The 16,850-nt window shown below is 58.9% G+C and overlaps 1 protein-coding gene across 1 annotated transcript; it reads left to right on the forward strand.

The window, feature by feature from the left end:
* The first annotated feature begins 1,888 nt into the window (after positions 1 to 1,888).
* IL17D (interleukin 17D) lies at positions 1,889 to 16,506 on the forward strand. The gene is made up of 3 exons (XM_040988337.1): positions 1,889 to 1,903; positions 2,546 to 2,841; positions 16,006 to 16,506. The coding sequence occupies exons 1-3, from the start codon at positions 1,889 to 1,891 to the stop codon at positions 16,319 to 16,321; spliced, it is 627 nt and encodes a 208-aa protein (XP_040844271.1). The 3' UTR covers positions 16,322 to 16,506.
* Positions 16,507 to 16,850: the final 344 nt, after the last annotated feature.

The raw sequence follows: 16,850 nt of genomic DNA on the forward strand, positions 1-16,850 counted from the left end.
GCTATACCACCACACCTTGTCCAACAAGATATTATATTTTAAACCCACACATAAAGGGGTTTTCAACAAGTTGACAGAATACCTATAGTATGAAGATGCTGTGCACAGACTTCAAAAACGTTTTACACCAACACACTTTTCCTTTGCATTTTTATTCACTAACATGAAAGGCAGAGAGCGCGAGCTCTCCCATCTCATCCACTGCCCAAGCAGGGAGCCTGGGAGCCAACTATGGGGGCCGTCACCATGGCCTTCCACATGAGCAGGAAGCTGGAGTGAATCAAGAACTGTTTACTGTTAGCTAAATACCCACCTTCCCATAAACTTTTAAAAATATTCTTATAAAAAACAAATTAGCAACATTTCAGCATTGATATCTTTAATCCCCTCTTAGCAAAATGAAAAATATATCTGTTCATCAGGGAAGCTATTTTATAAGCCGTAACAGTTTATTTAGCAAGCGCTACAAATCGGTTGGAGAGTCCAGAGGCATTCTAGCAGTAATTACTGAATCTCAGTCACAGAAGATTCAAGCCATAATCTAGTTTACTACGCAGCATGTAACTAAGATGTGGTTTAACCAAGGGCTTACAATTTAGTCAGTCACCCAAACTGGAACCCATTAGGGAGCTATGAACTGCATTTTTGTAGACTTTTCCACTGGTGTTAAACTTCTGCATTTATTTTGTTTTAACGGGGTCCTTCTCAAGCGCTGGTGCTGTGGCTCGGTGGCCTGGGTACAGCGCGGTAAGCTGCCATTTAACGTGCACCGTCCTGCCGCGGCTCAGCTTGGGATCCAGCTCCCTGCTAATGTGCCTGGGGAACCAGATCTGCAGGTGATTGTGGCCTTTTACCCTTCAAATACATCTTTTTTTTTTTAAAGATTAATTTTATTAAACAGAAAGTCAGATATACAGGGAGGAGGAGAGACAGAGAGGAAGATCTTCCTTCAGTGGTTTCACTCCCCAAGTGAGCGCAACGGTCGATGCTATGCCAATTCAAGCCAGCAGCCAGGAGCCTCTTCTGGGTCTCCCACGTGGGTGCAGGGTCCCAAGGCCTTGGGCTGTCCTCCACTGCTTTCACAGGTCATAGCTGGATGGGAAGTGGAGCTGCCGGGATTAGAACCAACACCCATATGGGAGCCCGGCGCATGCAAAAAATACAACTTTAAAATAAACAAATAAGCCACCAGCTCACCAGGTAGAAAGCACGAAGCATTTATTTGCAGATTGAGCAAATGAGCAAGTTTTGTGCTAAGTATAACACAGTCCGTCACGTAGTACACTTTCTTTAACTCACAGAGTCCCGGGCCAGTTGTACATGACTGCTTGCACATACAATTTGTTAACCTAGGGACATCGTAACAGCAGATGGGGTGTCCACTCTAACAAGCCACTGAAGTGTTAGCTGGGAGGCCTTTAGTACTCCTGGGGTGGACAGAGGGCACTGGATCATCTCTCAGGTCTTTAGGAGAAAGGAGACAAAGTATCCTCAACTTATTAAAAATAGAGATTTAAAAAAAAGAAAAAAATCCGCCGGACTTCTTTGAATCATGGAATCTCAAAAGCCCCCCGGATGGCGAACGGCGAATCCCAGGTTTGAGGTGCGTTCATTTCCCAGGTGGCTTACTCCAAAGTTGGGTCGCTTTCACGACTTTGAGAAATCGGCCTCCCCCAACTCCTCTCGGCTGGCCGGCCTCCTCCGCTCTGGAGTCTTCCAGGCCCCGTTCCCACCTCCTCCTTGCGCCAGTCGGGACCACAGCAGCACGCGGGGCAGAGCCAGGCGGGCCGCTCCTCCTGCTCGCCGGCGCCCAGTCCAAGCTCGCGACGCCGGCGGCCCCAGGACCGGCCATCTCTCGGCCCCGAGGAGCGCGTCGTCCGGAGCCGAGATGCTGGGGACACTGGTGAGGCCGCTTCCTAAGGCATACAACGTTCCACACCCCGCGGAGGAGACGAGGCAGGAGATTCCCACGAGACGTCGGCTGCCCGGGCCGCCATCCCGGCCCCGCGCCCTCCCCGGGCCGGCGAGCCGAGGTGGCGGCCGGCGTGGGGAGGGAGGACGGGCGCACGACCGGGCTTGGGGACGCGAGTGTGCGGGCGGGCGCGGAGGGTTCCCTCGCCGGATGGCCAAGGCGGAGCAGGTCTGGCGCGTCCGGGCTGGGGACGAGCGGCGGGCCGGCGGCGTCACAGGCACTCGCAGCCCGCCGCGCAGCAGCCCGGCAGACACACGCACACGTGCACGCGCGCCCCGCACCCGCCCCCCGCGCCGGCCCCTGCTCGGGGCGGCGGCGGCGGCGGGGGTCGGGGGCGCGTGGGCCTGCGCCCCGCCGTGGCCCGGGGTCCCCGGGGGCGGCGGGCGGGCGGGGAGGGCGCTCGGGGGCCGGTCCGCGCGGCACCCATCCTCCGGGCGGGCCTCACGGTGCGCGCGCTGCGACGGGACGAGACGGCCCCGCCGGGCGTGGGGCGCGCGGGCGAGGGGCGCGAGGGGCGCGAGGGGCGCGTGGGGCGCACGGCGCGCGGGGCGCTGAGCGCGGCCTGTCCCGCAGGTCTGGATGCTCGTGGCCGCCTTCCTGCTGCCGCTGCCGCCCAGCCGGACGGCGGGCGCGCCCAGGAGCGGCAGGCGGCCCGCGCGGCCGCGGGGCTGCGCCGACCGGCCCGAGGAGCTCCTGGAGCAGCTGTACGGGCGCCTGGCGGCCGGGGTGCTCAGCGCCTTCCACCACACGCTGCAGCTGGGGCCGCGCGAGCAGGCGCGCAACGCGAGCTGCCCGGCAGGGGGCAGGCCCGCCGACCGCCGCTTCCGGCCGCCCACCAACCTGCGCAGCGTGGCGCCCTGGGCCTACAGGTGAGAGCCGCGGGCACGGGGCGCGGCGGCGGGCACAGGTGGGGCGGCGCGGCGCGCGGGCGGCGATGGCGCGGGCGGAGCCAGGGCGAGGCGGCGGGCGACGGGGCGGGCCCGGGTGGGGCCGGGAGGCGGGTGGCCGCCCCGGGGGGCAGTTTGTGCCCACCTGCCGCCGGTCACCCCGGCCGAGGGGGGTCGGCCACCCCCGAGCGGCCCTCGCGTTGTTGCTGGTGGAGCGGGTGGCGCTCGAGCACCTGTGGAAGCAGGTACGCGGTGACATGGGCGTGGCGGGGACGAGCCACGTGATCCTTGACAGAGATGTTGATGCAATGTGGCTGTGGGGGCCTCGGGACCTGGTGGAGAGGTCTGCAGGCAACCCCGTGTGGTCACGAGGGGACTGGGGCGGAACGTGGCGTGACACACCGAGTCCCGGGGCGTGGGGAGCCAGATGGCGTTGGCAGTGCCCTCTGGAGAAAGGGCTGAGGTCATCTCGGGAAAGACGGCTGGGAGGGTTGGGGGTGTACGGCGAGGTGTGAGCGGGGGAGCCCACGGGTGCCGTGACTGCCCCCCGGGAGCCCTGAAGGGGCCACGGGCTCTGGGTGGGTGAGAGCCGGCTGCTGACTGCCAGGAGAAGATGAGCCAGGCGCCCACCCTCAGGCACCGCCCTCTCCCACGGATGGCTGTGTGGCCACTACAGCTGAGCGGGGGCTGCTGGGCCAGAGCGGGCCGTGTGCGCAGAGCCCTCATCCCACAGGTACCGGTCCGATACAGTTTGATCCAGGAAGCCACTTTATTTCAGGAAGGTGTGTCCCCTCCCAGTTCCCCATCCGTCCCACTTTATTTCAGGAAGGTGTGTCCCCTCCCAGTTCCCCATCCGTCCCACTTTATTTCAGGAAGGTGTGTCCCCTCCCAGTTCCCCATCCGTCCCCTCGCTGAAGGCTGGGGGTGCAAATGAGGGCCAGACAACATCACAGCCACAGAAGGCGGCTCGGGGAGGGCGAAGGATGGGAGAGCGGGATCCATCCAGGAAGGACACGTGGCAGGGCTGGTGGATGAGGAAGGGAGCGAGGGGAGCCACCAGGCCACGTATATCTTCCCAGTCCCTGCTGGAGTTGGATGCACACCAGGTTGGTGGGCCCGGTGTGGTCCGTGTGCAGGGCTTCAGTGCTGGGTGGTCCCAGGCACAGGAGCTGCAACTCTGGGCAGGTGAGCTGAGGCCATCCGCATCCCTGTTCGTGGTATTCAGCAGTGGCAATGCTGGGCAGGGAGGGGAGCCCTCACACTGGCTGGAGGACAGCCTGTCTTTGGGGGATGTCCCGGGCTGCTAATGCTGACGCTGCTTCTGCTGCCAAGAGACCACCTTTCTGTGCTGTTCCTCCCACCACCTCTTCCCACCTGGGAAGATTAGAAAAAGAGCGAGCGTGGAGAGCTGTGTAGGAACAGGCTTGGGGTCTGCTGGGGGAAGTGAGTTCAGGGTCCGAGGTGCCAGCAGCCAGGCTCCTCTGTATTCCTGGGTCCCACATCCCAGCAGCCAGGCTCCTCCGTATCCTCAGGTCCCATGTGCCCAGAGCTGGGCCGCTGTGCAGCCCCGGATCCCGCATCCTGGTGGCCGGGCATTTCTGTATCCCTGAGTCCCACATCTGTTTTTTTTTTTTTTCCAAAGTGTCTGCTTTCTTCGCATTATGCCCTCAACCCGTACAGTCTAGCCATGATATACAAAGTATGTATGCTGAATTGGATATTCTGCAGCCATCTAAAGGTGATCTGAGTGGACAGGAGGATGCTTGTGGGGTCTGTGTGAACACCACGTGTGTTTATGGAAGGCACCTGCAGCGTCTGTGGAATTTGGGATCCTCAGAGTGTTCTAGAACCAGTTCCCCATCCAAAGGACAATGGACTCTCCAAAGATAGGTGGGAAACAGGCTGTAAGCCATGAATACTGATGTCCCAGGAAGGGTCACTTTAGGTGGATGAAATGGATTTAAAAATAGACATTTGGTATTCAAGGTGGCGCTCTGTGTGTTTGTGGGAGGGATGGCTCCTTCAGGAGGGCCTGCTGGGACAGCTGGGTTGCCAGCTGGAAGATCCGATTAGACCTCACTCCTCTGAAATGGCTTCCAGATGATTCAAATGTTTAAAAAAGTAAAAAAATAAAACCGCAAGAATGAGGCAAAACACAAGCCATTATATTTATCATCTGGGAGTGGAGGAGGCCTGTGTGGCAATCACACACCTGAAGAGACACAAAAGCCAAGGTTGAGGAATGCGTTTACGTAATTGGCAGAGGAGCTGAGCCAAGGCCAAGGGCAGCGTGAGGCTGCGGCAGGCGGGCCTGTGGCAGAGGTACGCATGGCTCTCACAGCGGCCACCGCGCCTGCGGCTCGCCTCCCACGCTCCAGGACTGCAAGAAATACATTCCTCTTACGGTTCTTGACCAGGACAGTACGGGACTTACTGAGAAAGGATATTTGCAACCTGTGTCGCAAAGGGGCTTGTTTGCTCAGGGGCTCCCCCAGCACAGGCAGGAAGTGAGGTGTCAGGAAGTTGAGCACACCCCAGGGACCCCTCTGGTGTGGAAGCAGAGGACGGGCGCTGAACCCTTACTGGGGGTTGTGTCAGGCCTAAGTGAACTGACTGCGATACTCTGCTGAGAAACTTTTGGTTTTTTTGTTTGTTTTGTTTTGTTTTCCTTTTTTGGTGCCCACCAGCCTACTTTGGGAAGAACCTCAAGGAAAAGGCCTGCTCGTGCAGTCGACAAGTATGAACTAGCACAACTTGAAAGGGGGCAGTTGGGCATTTTTAAGTATCAACTTTTTTTAAGGTTTATTTATTTTTATTGGACAGGCAGATTTACAGAGAAAAAGAGAGACAAAAAATCTTCCATTCGCTGGTGCATTCCCCAAATGGCCAGAGCTGAACTCTGAGACCAGGAGCCAGAAGCCTCTTCCCTGTCTCCCATGTGGATGTGAGGACCCTAGGCTTTGGGCCATCCTCCGCTGCTTTCCCAGGCCATAAGCAGGGACGTGGATGGGAAGTGGAGCAGCCGGGACATGAACTGGCACCAATATGGGATGCAGAGAATTAGCCAGTTGAGCCCTCATGTCAGCCCCAAATATCAATATCTTCAGTTTGCACACCTTTAAAGTGGCTGTTCCACTGTCGTGTTTGTCCTGCAGCTACTTCTGCCCACGTGCTGAGTGACAGATGTGCAAGTCTGTCCATTGCTGTAACAATAAGGGATGGGAACCAGTCAGACAGCCGTCCCTAGGGAGCAAGCAACCGCATGATCCAGCTACAGAAGAAGGGGGCAGCTCTAAAGGGACCAGGAGGACCCATCGCCCACACAGCAGGGAGAAGGTGTGGGGTGGCATGCTGCCCCGTCTCGTGTGTGCACACGGAATGCTGCTGCTTTAGGGACCAGTGCATTGGAAAGTCAGGACATCAGTAGAATGAGGGACAAGTGTCGCATCCGCTGGTTCACTCCCCAGACCCAGGAGCCTGGCAGTCCATCCGGGCCATCCCCCACTGCTTTCCTACTGACGTGAGCAGGACCAGCCCTGTAAACGTTTGTACCCCCTCACACTTGGACCTAAGTGCAAGACAAAGTGCCTTTTCCGGGAGTGTCCTTCCTGCAAGGGCGAGGTAAGACAGGCAGGGTGGTCGGGGAGAGATGGTCCAGAGGGTATATATGTAACGGCAGTATCTTCTCAGTTACGGTGAGATTTTCTTCCCGTGTGCCAACAACCAGTTCTCCCAGGCAGGTGATTTGCATTTCTGGGTGGAGCTTGGGAACCCTTGTTGTCCATAGTTCTGGGGCCATTCCTTTACAGATCCAGGTGTGTAGATCCCCGTGCTGGAAGGTCACTGCGGACACCCTGAGGGCCCCAGTGAGAAGGGCCTGTTTGCCCTCCAGGACTGTGGGGCTGCGGAAGCACTGTGGGCATCTGGGTAGGGGTTTCAGAGCTCCGTGACCCCAGAACTGGTGGGGGGCTTCGGCTGTAGCTGAGCCACATCCCTGACCCAGTAGCTACTGACGGAGACGTGCCGGTGCCTCTGAACAACCGAGCTCACTAACTGCCCCTGCCGGCCTCTAAGGTGGGTCCCCTTGGGGCGATTGCTCTCCTGTGAGAAGCTGACACCTTCACCATTGCAAAGGAAACACGCTGAGCCGTGAAGGAAGGCCACCTACCTGTGGGCCAGCCGGACGCCACCCACAAACATCACGTAGCTCTTGACCGTGCAGCTAGCCACAGCTACCCGGCCGCCCGCTCTGCTGAAATCAGAATGGGCTTAGCTCCACCTGCCTGCAGGCTGGGATCGGCTCACCGGCCGTTGGGTGGGCTGCCCGGCTTAGGGGGGCTGCTGGGTAGCACGGAGGAGCCCGCCCCGTGGGGGTTGGTGGAGATGGCGGGGGCTCGGGAGTCATGCCCTGGCCCAGGACCCTGTTAGAAAAACTCCATTGGCCTCGCCGAGTGTAAAAATACTCGTCCTGTACTTTGTGGCAGAGTGTTTGTTGCTCTTGAGCTTTGAAAAACAAAAACGCCAAAAATGAAAGCTCTGTGATTGCTCAGTCAGTGTTGAATTGAGATGTCAAAGGAGGTTCTGCTGGGGTTTGCTAAGGCTGAGACACACATGGCTCATTCATGACAAAACGCCCAGACACCTACTGGTCCTTTAAATAGTTCCTGTTTATATTTTTCGAGTTTTGGTAGTAATGAAAAAGCAACCTTTCTCCCGGGGATGAATAATACAGAGTTAACTTAGTTTTAGGCGTTATTTGTTACTTTTTAAAGTGACTTCCTCCAGGAAACTTAAAGAGACCACACCTAAATTCACCATGAATAGCTCCAAGGACAGCAGGCCCCGGGCAGGAAATGGGGCAGGGAGTGGAGGAGGGCTGGGTCAGGGGGTGCCACCCCGGCATGCCGGAAGAGGGGTGCCAGCAGGGGACACCTGAGCGGAAGGGAATGGAGTGTTTTCCCGTGGAGGAACCCCAGTTAGAACACTCAGAGGGGGGACTGTGGGAGGAAGGTGAGATTAAATTCAACCGGGCATTTCAAGAGCACGCGGCTGCTGTGTGCGGAGACAAACGTGGGTTTTAAACAACATTATTTATTTGTTTTAATTGGAAAGGCAGATTTCCAGAAAGAAGGAAAGACAGATCTTCCATCCACTGTTTCATCGCTCATTCATGACAAAACTCCCAAAGACAAAACACCTCAATGGCCAGAGCTGGGCCAACCCAAAGCCAGGAGCCAGGAGCTTCCTCTGGGTCTCCCATGTGGGTACAGGGTCCCAAGGCTTGTGCCATACTCGACTGCTTTCCTAGACCACAAGCAGGGAGCTGGATGGGAAATGGAGCAGCTGGGGCATAAATCAGTGCCGACATGGGATCCCAACAGTTGCAAGGTGAGGATTTAGCCACTAGGCTACTGCACTGGACCCACAAATTTAATTTTTTTTTTTGCCTTTGTTTTTAAAGATTTATGTATGTATGTATTTACTTATTGAAAGGCAGATCTACAGAGAGAGAAGGAGAGTTGGAGAGAGAGAGAGAAAACTCTTCCGTCTGCTGGTTCTCTCCCTAAATGGTCCCAGCAGCCAGAAGCTTCATGCCAATCTGGGTACTTGGGCCATCTTTTGCTGCTTTCCCAGGGGCACTAGAAGGGAGCTGGATCGCAAGTGGAGCAGCTGGGATACAAACTGGTGCCTATACGGGATGCCAGCACCGCAGGCTGAGGCTTAGACTACTGTGGTACCTAAGTATTATATGGCGCTGGTGCCTTGACTGAAACCTGTAATAGCAACAAGTTGGAAGTCCCCCAGGGGTCTGTCAGCAGGCTAGTGTGGAGTTAGAGAAGGACCAGAGACCGTGAAGGAAGCGGGCAGCGGGACAGGCCCCCGAGGGCGTCTGAGTCCACGTGTGCTGATCAGGGCTGTGTCCCAGAGGCATTCTCCCAGGAAAGCTGGCATTTTTAAAAAAGACACCTTTGCGTGCCTCTCCACTGCTACGAGGTTGGTGTAAGCAAACGTCCTGTTTCCTGCAGAGCTCAGAGCCAGCCTCGCGCGGTGACCCCATCGCTCCACCACAGCAGTGTGGAAGCCGCGGTAGCATTCACTCAGCAGCTGCTGAGGAGGCCCCGGTTGTCCGGAGCACAGTGGCCACCAGGTGCCCGCACGGCGCACCTGGCGGCAGCAGCCACCGAAGCCCTGCCGATGCCTGGCTTCATGCAGGAGAGGGGCCTGTGTGGTGGCCTGGCAGGTTGAGCTTTTGCCTGTCAGGATGTGGCTGCTCCGCCTCTTAGCAGGTCCTCTGCTAACGTCCCTGGGAAAGCAGAGCAGACGATGGCCTGGGCGCTTGGAGCTCTACCCACGCCAGAGGCCAGGACCCATGTCCCTGCTCCTGGCTTTGGCCTGGTCCCACCCTGGCTATTGGGGCCATTTGTAGGGAGTGAGCCAGGAGGTGGCTCACTCTGTAATTGTTTCAAATAAGAAATATTAAATATACGTATGGAAAAAACAGAGCATCCTGTGTCAGTATCCCCTGGGAATTGGTTCCAACCGTCAAGTCCCCAGATCCATGGATGCGCAAGTTCCCCAGCGGGTGACTTGCAATGAGCAGTAAGGAAGTTAATGCGGTGAACAGCTCGGCTGCTCTGTTGGCAACAGGACAATGCCCAGGACAATTTAGCTCTGACCCCAGGGCAAAGCTCTGCACCCCTCCCGTGCTCTGTCTGCAACGGGGCTCACGTGGTGCGCCCACTCAACTTCTTCCTCGTGCGTCGGCCCTCCATTGTGCACTTGATAATCTGTGTCAGGGCACTGAGATGGGGCGCCCCTTCGCCTGAGCCCTGGCCCTGACCGTCTCTGGGGGGCGTTTGCCGCGGCGACCGTGGCCGACAGAGGGCAGCGCCGTACCGGGCGTCCCGTCCACCACGGACCGGCCGAAGTGGCCGTGGCAATCAGGCCACCTCTCCCGCTGCCCCCGCTTTATGGTTTTGCTTAAAGAGTTCGCTTTTCTCTGGCTCTCTGCTGCACACCTGTGGGTCATTCCAAAGCCTTCAAAACACGTGAACCGCTTCCAGGGCTCCTCGGTACTGCGGTTACACTTAAGATCAACATTAACGTATCCTATGCTAGGGGAGAAAAAGGGCGAGCTGAGAAAATTCCGGATGTGCGCTGGCCCAGCCCGGCGGGGAGGGAGCAGTGAGCCCGTCCAAAGCAGCGACTGTACGAAATATTGGTCTGCCCTCGCCCACCCCACTCCCCGCCACCAACAAACATGCTTTGATAAGTCAGCCACTGTGGATCAGCCAAGTGCAAGAGTTTGTGGAATGTGGAGTTCAACAACGAGTTTATTTTGGTGGCAAAAAAAAAAAAAATTTTTTTTTTAAATCCGTGCCTACAGTTTTTTCTTCGCACACACTTTTCCATGACTGTTCTGGCGTCTCTGTGTGCGTGTGTGTGTGAACTTTAGCACTGTTTTTTTGCACCCACATAAGGGCATCTGCTCATTTTGTGTTCTGTGAACTTCTGGAAGCCTCCCCGCAGTGGGAGGGCGATGTCCCACCCCTCCTCTGAGCTGCTCCAAATGCAGCGGGCTCTGCTGTACCTATCCGCTGTCCCCTGTGGGTAAAAATAAAAGCTTTGCTGCCAGCATTGTCCTGGGATTAAAGTCCGCCCTCGCCGCGGCTTTGATGGTCCCTGTCCGCCCCCCCGCACCTGAATGCCTCGTGGGGCGCCCTCAGCCAGCCGCAGGATTTGGAGGAGCCGTGGAATGTCCACGCGCGCCAGGTGGTGACATTCCTCATGCTGTTTCTGTCCGCGACCTGCCCAGGGTCGGAGGGGACGCGGCTGGGGGTGTCAGGTGCGGAGGGGTCCCAGGGCTGTGATCCCAAGGAGCACCAGCCACGGGGGTCCCTCAGCCCCCTGCGGGCAGCCCACTGGGAGCCGCCCTCCTCCCCGGGCTCCCCGCGGAGATGGCTCTGACCCCAGGACAGGGCTAAGTTGTCCACTGGGCATGACTCTGATTTTTCCTTTGAAGACAGGCTGACCAGCTGTGGCATTTGCCATGACAAAAGAATAAAACCCTGCGAGCAATGTGGGCGCTGGTTCCCGCCCTCCGCTGCAAATGTCCCTTCCCTCCTCCACCCTTCCCCTCTCCACCCATCCCCACACCAGCGAATCTTCTGGGTTCTCTGCTCTGTCCCGCCAGGACTTCCTGGGACAGCTTGCTGGCTGCTCCCTAGCCTCAAACACTCGGCCCCTCAGGAGAGGGGAGTGGGGCAGGCTGAGCCGTGTCCCTGTGTCCCAGAGCCGGCTCCTTTGACAGAAGTCTGACATGCTCCAGGGCCTGTCCCGCGGACTTGGGACCTGGGCTGCGGGCCAAATTCAGGCTCACAGCAGAGTGGATGAAGGCAGGACAAGCCCTTCTCTCGCCTTGGCCTGGTGGAGCCACGGGACCCTGTGCCTGGGCCAGGCCCGGCCGCAGCCTCAGGCTGACTGGTCCCCGTGCCTTTGCTGAGCAGTGCACAGGGCTGTCGGCTTGTAGGAACCACAGGGCTGTCGGCTTGTAGGAACCTGCAGAGCTCCTGGACAACAGACGGCCTGGATCCTTTCAGGTCCTTGGGGAAGGGCAGGCCCTACCACCACAGCTCCCCCACCCCTCCCAGGGACACGCTGCTCTGGCCTCCTGTGGCCTCACTTGCCCCCCCGGCTCATCCTGCAGGGGTCTGCAGCTGCAGCCCAGGCCCCAGGTGTCGGCCCTGCCTTGTATGCCAGCCCCCCCCCCCCAGCTGCCAGGCTCGGTGGCAGAGGGAAAAGCAGCAAAGCCCCTTAAATACGTGAACCAAGTGGCCTCCACCAGGGCTGTCTGTGAGCAACGTCTGGGAGGCTTTTCATTTAAAGCCAACATCCTGGCCCCACTCCAGTGCAAGGAATTTGGAACCTGGGGGCGGGAACAGCATCCCCATTTTCTGGTGTCTCCAGTGAAGAACAAAGCGTTCCCAGAGCCACCCAGTTGGCGATGCTAATTGCTCCTCGGTGACTGGTGACTGCCTGAATTAGGCTGGGGAGCCGAGTGGGGTGTATCCTTGGGAAGACGCGGCTATCAGCTGCGGGCACCAGAAGCCAGGCACCCCACACACGGCTTACTCGCCCAAGGTGCCAGCTCTGCCACCGGGGACAGGTTACTGCTGCCCAAGCCTGCACGCTGGGAGAGCGCCAACACGGTCCTGGTGCAGGGGACCTGAGACCTACAGGGCAGCCCTGTTGACAGGTAGAAGGAGGCCGTGTGACCCAGCTGCCTTCCGGGGGGACCCTGCCGACGGGACGGTTCCCCCAAACAGTGCAGTGACTCCACGCCTCGTGCTGTGCTCTGGCTCTTCTCTCGATGAATCTTAGCATCACCTCGCTAAGTTCCCAGAGACACGTTACTGGAATTTTGGATAGAATTGCTCTGACTTCACAGATGAATTGGAAGGAGAATTTCCTAAGGCCTTGGAGACTCCATGTGCTGCAAGGGTCTAGACTAAGCAGAAAAAATTGGTTTATTGTAGGGCCCCTTTCTCAGTCCCACCTCCAGGTTGCTGGAGGAAGCAGCCAGAGGGTCCGACCCAATACCTTCCCACTACAAAGACCCGTTTGTCCAAAGCCACTGCCCGGTGGCCCACCGCCATGGACCAAATGCTCGGGCCCAGGGCTCTCTTGCGCAGGCGTGCCGGCTGCACGAGCCGTCTTTGGGACTACCTGGTCTCCACCTGTGTGCTGTGGTCCTGGGGGTGACGGCCAGCAACGCAGCTGGTGATGGTTGAGGACACGGTCACACTCGGCAGAGAGGCTGCTCTGAAATGGAAACTGCCTCAGCTTTGGCAAAGCGGGGCCCGAGCCAGCTGGCAGATCGGCGCCTCGAACGTCTTCCGCCATGCCTGGCATCAGGTGCGGAGCGCGTGGGGTGGCTGCCCGCCCGGGAATGTACTCATTGTTTTCTGAGCTCTGGGTGTCCGGAACCGCTCCGCATTGTTTCCGACTCCATCATCCGGGCCCTGGGGGGCAGCACCTTTTTCTGCCTCTGCTGTCACCAGCCTCCGCTCCCCGGCTCAGTTTCACCTCTAACTCATCCCTGGAGGACTCGGATTAAGCCGGGCCAGCTGTCTCTCACTGGGCCAAGCCTCATGGTTGAGGCATGGGCGGGGGGGAGGGTACCCTGGTGTGTCTCAGGCAGAGCTATAGGCTCTGTGGGAGCTGTGAGGGCCCAGGTCCTACGGATGCTCCCCCTCCCTGCTGCCTCCGTGTTTGGTGAGAGGTGGGGGGTCCAGCTGGTGTTCCGTGGTGCCCTGCTGTCCAAGGAAGGGTTAGGATTAGCTGCTGATGCCACGGGGCTCCTCGGGGTCATTTCCAAAGCCACGTCTCTGACTCAGGTCCCTCTGCCAGCACTCACAGCTCCCGTCTGGGGATGGCCTGCAGGGGATGCTCCTTACCTTGGAGGAGCCTCTGCCATGTGACAGACCCCGCCCACTCCCCCAACACCAGTCCCCCACTCCTGCTCTCATCACTCCAGGGCAGCAGTGACGTCCCCTGAACATGCCAGGGACCCATGGAGGGCTGGGACAGACCTCTGCCCATCACTACGCCCAAGCACCAGGCTGAGTGCGAGTGCCATGTGGCTGCTTGTCCTCCGTGTCACCTGCACACCCAGGCCAGCAGGAGAACAGATGGAGACAGGAATGGCCTTGGGCACCACACAGCTGGACTGGCACATGCACACACAAGCACACAGCACTCACACACCTACCCATGCTGTACACACTCGCAGAGGCACACACACACACACACACACACATCCTCATGCTGTGCTCATGCAGTCATACACTGCTCAGCCATGCTCCCACACCCTCACATACGCATGTGCATGCTTAAACACCCCTGCCCACACGGGTCCCTCACAGCACTCCAGCCACAGAGGCCTGATGGTGCCCCCGTGCCCCCCAGGACCGTCACTCTCTGGAGCTCACTCAGCCTCTTTGGTTGGGGACCGCTCTCCTGGTACCCCCGGGGTGGCGTGGCACTGGCCTGGCATACCCACAGCCTGTGCGCCCTGGCAGGGCAGGGCCAGGTTCCCACGCAGCCCCCACCTGCCATGCACCAGCCCCAGATGGCGCTTGCTGCCTCCCAGCACTCCCCCACAAGGGCTCAGTTGAACTTGACCTTGGTGCTGCAGCGCCCCCAGCTTCACTTGCTCATGCGGCACCCCACTTCCCTGTTACCTCAGCGGTTGGGGAGCTCTAGCAGCTTTTTCTCTGTTGTTGTTTTATCTTTTAACTCCTTTTTTGAAGTCATTTCAAACAAAGCCGTCATGTAATCAGGACAGGGAAGTCCTGTGTACCCTTTGCCAGGCATTCCCAAATGTACAGTCTCGTGACGCAGCCGGGCTCAAGAGCAGCGCGTGGTGCACCTCCCCGACAGGCGCACCTCTGCGCTGCACCTGACGGTGACCAGAGAGATTGTGTGCCTGCACTGCCTCCATTCCGGCGGTCAGGCAGGGTCTAATGCTGACGACAGGACGTTGACATGGCCCTGGCTCTGTGGGAAGGCTGGGAGAGACCAGCCTGGGGACAGCCATGACACGGAGGTGGTGGCGGAGGTGCCTCAGGTGGGGAGAGAAGAAGCTGAACTGACTGAAGAAACCGGAGACCCTCGTGCCAGCCCCTGCAGGGAGCAGAGTGCCGCTGTGGATTTGCAAGGAACGTGTCCCACGGGGCTGCCTGCAGCAGAGGTGGCACAAGGGGGTGGCCGTGAGGGGCACGCTGGAGAGGCACCAAGGGAGCACGCAGGCGAGGCAATGGGGTTTTTCCTGACGAGAATACTACAGCAAGAGGGGTATGCCAGGGAGCCCGTGCCTGTTTATCCTGGCTCTGCCTGGGCCTCTTCTGCAGGAGCCACGCTAGCTGTTTCGACATGCACCTGGCCCCCTGTGGGCACTGGGGGATGTTCGTGTTCAGAGTCGTGGATGTGCTGTGCTGCGACAGTCCACCCCCGTCCACATCCCTCGGACCCAAAGGGGAGAAGCAAATCAGGTCCCTTCATCGCCCACCAGGGCCTCGCAACCCGCCTGGTCCTGAGGACCATACTTCTTTCAAGGCCCCTGGAGAGGAGACTGAGCTTTCTACTCTACACTAGGAGCCCCTGACTCCGACTTCTGCCTTCCCTGCCCTCCTTCCAGCAACTTCTGTCTGCAGGCCCAGCCTCGCTTTCTGATGTCTGAGAGGCACACCTGTGGGCGGGCCGTAGTGGCCACGCCTGGTGACAGGTGGACCCGCAGCTTCCCCGTTAGGGGGCTGAGCCCACACCCCCATGGAGCCTTCTCCGGCCGACACCCTGTAGGTCTGTAAAGGTGTCCCGTGGCTGGACCAACTGACGAGTCAAGGCTGTGAGTCTGAGATCTTGGGGGCTCCAGAGAGCAAGCAGCAGGCCGGCGGGAGGACCACGGGGTGGGAAGGTCTCCGAGATGAGAATGTCACTGCTTCCTTCTGCCAATGGGTGTTTGGGCGCGCCCTTGGGCCCCAGTTAATCCCCCCACCCCTGAAGTGTGTGGGTGTTGACAGCCGCCAGCCCAGCCGAGTGTGGGCTGCCCTGGCAGGATGACCACGGGCTGACCAGAGGTGGTTGGCATCTGCCCAGACCCTGTGCACGGTGCAGGATGGCACTGCAGGGGTTGAAGCCGTTCTTCACGTTCCTGGAATCCCAGGCCCACCAGGCCTGTGCTCACCTGTTGCAGCCCAGGCCGCCTTCCCAGAGGAGGCGGAACCGCTGGAGGAGTCCCTGCACACTGCTGTCCACACAGCTGCCTCTGCGCTTGTGGCCAGGCAGCTAATGTCTGTCAGGTGTCCAGGGCCAGCCTGGCCCACCCAGCCTGGGGCTGCAGGGCCTGCTGGACCAGAGAGAGGTCATGGGGTGGCCGACACGCAGGTGCTGCCAGTTTCATTTGTCTGTATTTTGAGTCATTTTAGGAACAGACCCAGGTCCCTTTAAGGTGTTGTCGTACCCTGCGGCCAGCGTGCGATGGCACACGTTGCACCTGCCCAGGAGCTCGCCCCTCGCGCTGGCTCACCCTCTCCCTCCGCACCTGCTCTGACCTGGCCCCCTCCCGCCCTCGCTCTCTCCCTGCAGGATCTCCTACGACCCGGCCAGGTACCCTAAGTACCTGCCTCAAGCCTACTGCCTGTGCCGGGGCTGCCTGACGGGGCCCTTCGGCGAGGAGGACTTCCGCTTCCGCAGCACGCCTGTGTATGTGCCCACGGTCGTGCTGCGCCGCACGGCAGCCTGCGCCGGCGGGCGCGCCGTCTACACCGAGCACTACACCACCATCCCCGTGGGCTGCACCTGCGTCCCCGAGCAGGAGAAGGACGCCGACAGCCTCAACTCCAGCATGGACAAGCAGGGCGCCAAGCTCCTGCTGGGCCCTAACGACCAGCCGGCTCCGTGAGCAGAGGCACCCCCGAGGTGGCTGGGGGCTGGCTGGGGGCTGCGGTGCGCCAGGGCGGCATGGGGCCCGGCTGGGAGGCTGTGTAGACGTGGGAAACGCTGGGAAGTAGACTTAGATTCGCTTCGTCTCGTTTTAAAAAGTTGAGACTAAATACTTTTTTATGCAACAGTTTTGAATAGGGGTGGAACATTTTTTATATTAGAGATTTAGAAAAAAACTGCATTAAAATAGTTATTTTTTTTAACCTGATGTATAAACGTTCTGTGAACAGTCACTTGCTCCTGGAAGGTACTTTAGGGGCGCTATCGGTCGGACTCCTCGGATGCACCCTCGTTAGCCAGTGCTGGGGCTGAGCGGGTGCCCCATGCTGGCTCGAAGATGGGCAGGCTTGGCCTTGACCTTGTTCAGCCCAAGGTCCTCCACAGCGGAGCAGGGCGAAGCCACGAGGCTCACCAGACCCCAGCATGGCCAAGATGCCACACATCCCAAACCTGGCCTTCTAACGGACCTAAGTGGGACCCGGTGGGAA

Source organism: Ochotona curzoniae, unplaced genomic scaffold (assembly GCF_017591425.1).
Source record: "Ochotona curzoniae isolate NIBS_2020 unplaced genomic scaffold, NIBS_Ocur_1.0 contig_4838, whole genome shotgun sequence".
NCBI lineage: Eukaryota > Metazoa > Chordata > Mammalia > Lagomorpha > Ochotonidae > Ochotona > Ochotona curzoniae.